We start from the raw sequence: 5,185 nt of genomic DNA on the forward strand, positions 1-5,185 counted from the left end.
AAAAAATGTCTATAAAACTGCAGGTTGTGAAAGTGACTTTGCTGCAGGTTGAGAATAGGTAAATTTTAGCAAATTATGCATAAAAACGATTTAAGTATTGATTTCGTTTGTAAATCATCACTGAATCATCGTTGAAGTGCATATAAGTCATTTTAGTGTTTTTTTTCTGGAAATTTATTAAGTTTTATTTCGAAAACGAACATACCGACTCGAATAAGGAAGATCGATTCTGGTGCTTACTAAGAGTATCTTTTGACATCCAAATCTATTGTTGATGCATTATGAAGCAATAAAATCCTCATAACATTGAAAATATATCACATTCATATCGTTTATTCGCACGTATTATGCTATTTTTGAAGATTCTCAACTTGCAGCAAATTTTTTTTGCCATTTTCAACACCTTCAGAAAATTTACCACAAAGAGTTTCCCCCAGCTCAGCACAAAATTCCGTATCATTTAGAACTTTGGTTTAGTACTATAGTATAATAGGCTAAATAGGCAGGAATAATAATAAACGTCGGAATAATATTGCTATGGATCACTTTATTAGCTGAACTATACGGTGCGGTGTCCGTCAATCGAATGTCTCTTAATGCTACTATGTACAATACGGAATACTTGACGTATGTCGGTGGTGTCGACACACAGCTACTACAGAGCATAAAGGTCTATTCACAATGCCAACAGCATTACGTAGCCTATTACAGCTCGACCCCTTTTTTCAATTGATTACAATGATTTAATCAATTTACTTTAAAAGGAATTCTTATCACTATTACAATGTTCAATAAATAGGTCGGAATCTAAGTAACAATGGAAATTAGTTGACTTAATTGTCCCAATAAATTGTGCAATTTAAAATGACTGAATTATGTGCGATATTTCGGAATTAGAATTGAATCTGACTTAAACTTAATTTACTCAACCAATTTCTGAAATAACTATTAATATAAATTCGTTTGACTGAAAAATAAAATGTCTGAATTAATGTTCGAATCAATTTCCAAATCAATTTAAAATGAATCTGAATGCAATCCGAAATTTTTTCTTAACTAAAAATAACATTTCTCAACTAAAATAACATTTCTGAATTTCAAGTCAATCTAAGAAAATGAAATTTAATTCCAACTTCGATTATTTTCTTAACCAAAATTTATCTGAATTGAATCATTTGAACTGAAAGGAAAAACAAAATAATTAAACTGAAATTAAATTATTACACGTCGAAATCTAATGATAATGTTTCGAGCTACACTAAGGCTGATAATAATGAAGAAATAAAAAGAATTGCGAAAATCTGAACTATTTGGTCCAGTCTGAATCGGAATCGTGCTGAACGGTCAATGATGTCACATGATGTCACTTATTTTGGGGTCAGAATGGGGAAAATGGTGAGAAAATCCCATAATTCGGGACTATCACAGTTCCGACCTTCAAAAGGAGTTATACATCTGAGGTGATAGTGGTCCAACAAAGACTGGAGCTATTTTATAATAATATTCTATGAACTAGAATCTAATCACTTTCATGATTTGTGGTTACTCAAGCTATATTAGATTTCTTCTAAAAATTCTATTTTCGTCAAAACTACCACTTCCGTGCAAACACATTTAAAAAAAATGGTGGACTTGAGGGCATTACTCGATCCAATGCAACTGAAAATAAAATCTGGAAGCTGATTCTAAATTTTGTATCATTTTGCAACATTTCGTGCCTTTAGAGCAATAAAAAAATATCAAAAAATTAAAAAGTTATAGTCTTCTGTTTTAGTTACACTTCGAGTGCGCCACCCTGTATTCTATCTCATTTTCATGTAAATTAAGTGAAGGAGTTAATTCAATTTTATTTTGGCTTTGCATTGATTTGGATGCTGTATTTGTTTTAAGATAATCTCTCTGAACTGAAGATAGTGCAATATGATGCTTGAATAAAGCCTTATACTAATTTGTTGTGTGTTGGATCAAATTGTTTCTTGCGCCACAAGCAACTTCAAAATGTCACCGTGATTTCTCTATGTAATTCTGATATTCTCATGTGACTTTGTGAATCTTAAATTGCAATTAAATTTAATCACATCGAAAAATGACATCAATTGGACTATCAACACTATCGAAACTTTTTTTTAAAAAAATTCCATCGGCTTTTCATTTATTCAAACAAACTAGAAATTCATATTAAAATTGAATGCTGGTCTATAAACGAAATCTTCAAACTGAATCTCCATACAAAACAAATTTGTTGGATATTTCAAACAGGATCCAAATAGAATACGGCCTTCTCGAGATATGTTTGCTTCATTTGGGAAGTATTTTGATTGAATTCTTTTGCAACTTGAGGAAAAAAATGAAGCACCGCCGTTTCCTCTGATAATCGACACGATAATAAGATTCTTTTCTATTAAATCATAGCTCACGGATCGGCTACATTTAGTGATATTTTAAAATTATTGGAAAAATTGAATTCGTCATAAGCACATTCATTCAAAACAGTTTCCCTACTTGATTAGACATAGCTGAGCTGTAATAGGGGAGTAACGATATTCGAGATAGTTGGAATTGAAAATCAACAGCTTTTAAAAGAATACTTGTGTTTGGAGCCAAACTTTGGCTGTATTTATATCTTTCACAAATTCAACAAGCGACTTCCTATCAATGAAGTTTGAATTTGGAAAATCACCACTCATTTGCACATTTTCAGTGGGATTTCTCTTCCATGTAGGCGAGCAAAAAGTTCAAAATTTTCGTGATCGATGCGTCCTTCCGAAACAGAAATCATAAACGTATTAGAACCGATAACTCGATTAGGATACAGACGATGAGTGATTTATTGCTACACGCATTTTGAAGGAAAATAAATATTATTTTTTCTATGAGACTTACTACAGGCGTCATTTTCATACAAAATCTATTGAGATTTAATTGAATTATGCAAAAATTGTGATTTCTCATTTCATCAGAAATGTTTTCCTGAAAAATAAAATGATCAAAGATAAATTGTGGGTTTGTTTTTTTATTGAAATGAAAGTGAACAACATCTATTGAATGTTTATTTTAATAAACCAAATGTGGCTCACGTTATGAACGATAAAATATAGAAAGCACATGAATAAGATACGATTTTTGGAACTTCTCCGATTTATTCCGGTTTTTCTTCGCATTTTTTTCACATAGGGAAAGCAACTACAATGACAAAATGTGCCTATGTTTTTATATGAAGCACACATTTATGCAATATTTAAGTGACATCTTGATGTAGAACGCTGAACCAAGGGGGAAATCACTCAAAAGTAATACCAAATAGAAAAGTAATACCTCAGTTATTTCTAGTAATACCTCTGGTATTACTTTTGATATTTCTATGAAAAAAGTAATACCGAAAAAAGTAATATCCAAGTAATACCAAGTAATACTGATCAATAGAAGTAATACACCTGGTATTACTTTTGATTTGTACGGAAAGTAATACCAAGTAATACCATTTATGTAAAAGTAATACCTAAGAGTGATTTGCCCCTCGCGCTGAACTATGAAACTTCTATATAAATATACTCTCGACTATCAATGACTTTTTTCAATGTCGATTGAATTTATTGTTGGTGAAGAGTGAGAATATTTTTATTTCATTGATTGATAAACCAAATATTTATTATGATGCACTATTTTCATATTTCATTTATTTGTTCTTTTTCATTCCTAATTTAAATTTTGTTGAAGATCAAATTGGAAATCCAGCCATTTGCGAGGTTATCATAGTCCAGAGTTGGATTTCTATACAATTGAATTTTAGTTCCGTCTTTCATCTCCACCATTGGCTGACAGTCTGAGAAATAGGTGTATCCATTGGGTGATCGAATAACCAAACGAACTTCATACATTCTTTGTGGTTTGATCAAAATTGGCTGTGGCAAAGTCACTTTCAGCTGATCGTCGCCATACCATGTACTAGATGTGCCTTCATAAAGAATTTTTGATGACTCGATTGATTCGAATGCTGGGTTCCCACACTCGGTGATAGTTGCTTCAACCTCAGTTCCGACTATTTCAGATGAACCAATGTATGTGCGTGCAGCTTGAATCTCTCCCAACAGTAGGTGATTATTTGATGCGAACGAAGTTACTTCTTGAGTTCTAATGGGCATTTCTAATTTACCTGAAGTTTTCCGCTGACATTGCAATACATTGCAATACATTAGCCGCATCCCATGTGTAGTTCCGGGAATTTCGATTGTATATAAGCGGTTCGTATTCAGCTAGAGTCAATGAAAGCATAATATCTTCAAGCTCTTCCATTGTAAATAGCCCAGCCCTTTATGCAATACATAACGTTTACTAAATTCTTCAATTTTCATGAGGCCAAATCGAATTAACTTCAAGCAATCGCCGAGTTGAGTTCTCAAATTCACCGCTTGTGTTGCATCCAAATCATCTTGTTCGCATGCGTATTTGGCCCACGTCAAACAGGCATCGAATACATTGGTTTCCTCGCAAATCAAACCCAGCTCGAAAATTCGCTTCAAAATACTTTTGTCACAGCGTTTGAATGCGTCGGTGACGAAGACACCCTTCGGCGATTTGATGATTTTCTCCTCACAATATTCGATCAATTCTTCATTTTCGAGATTCACAGCTAACTGATAGCCCCAGCATATAATATCCAATGTCAATTGACCTTTGAGAAACACGGCACATGCATTGACATGTTCGAGGACATCGTATTTGTCGGCCAAACGAACAACGGTCTCGATATTTTCCATGGTTAATGTCACCTCACCCAGGTAGAACACCCGGAGAAATTCCTTGAATCCATCGGCATCCGCATCGGGAATGGGAACGTCTCCTTTCTCTGGCAACGATCTAAAGAACATCGTATCAAATACCGGGTTTAGAGCTGCCAATACACTTTTGTTTGCTGGAACCCTTTGAACTTCATCATCTACTTTGAACTTGAAATGAACGTCGGCCAATCTCTCGTTGAGATACATCTTTGCGATCGATTCCGATGTAGCGTTACTTTTCAACACGTTTGCCATTCCAACAGTATTCAATCGGATGTACCTAGACAAAGAGTATTCATTCGAATGTACGGACGCTAATGCACAACAAAATTGAAATTTTATTTTGTTCATGTTTTCCAAACGAATGTTTTATGCGACACTTGAAAAAAGTGAACTGTTGACTTGAA

General features: G+C 33.6%; 1 protein-coding gene across 1 annotated transcript; it reads right to left on the bottom strand.

Annotated features, from left to right (window-relative positions):
* Positions 1 to 4,259: 4,259 nt before the first annotated feature.
* On the bottom strand, positions 4,260 to 4,985 carry LOC129571555 (BTB/POZ domain-containing protein 6-A-like). Its single transcript, XM_055451365.1, has one exon. The coding sequence runs from the start codon at positions 4,983 to 4,985 to the stop codon at positions 4,260 to 4,262; it is 726 nt and encodes a 241-aa protein (XP_055307340.1).
* Positions 4,986 to 5,185: the final 200 nt, after the last annotated feature.

Source organism: Sitodiplosis mosellana, unplaced genomic scaffold (assembly GCF_009176505.1).
Source record: "Sitodiplosis mosellana isolate CC-2019 unplaced genomic scaffold, AAFC_SMos_1.0 Smas_scaffold_2788, whole genome shotgun sequence".
NCBI classification, from domain to species: Eukaryota; Metazoa; Arthropoda; class Insecta; order Diptera; family Cecidomyiidae; genus Sitodiplosis; species Sitodiplosis mosellana.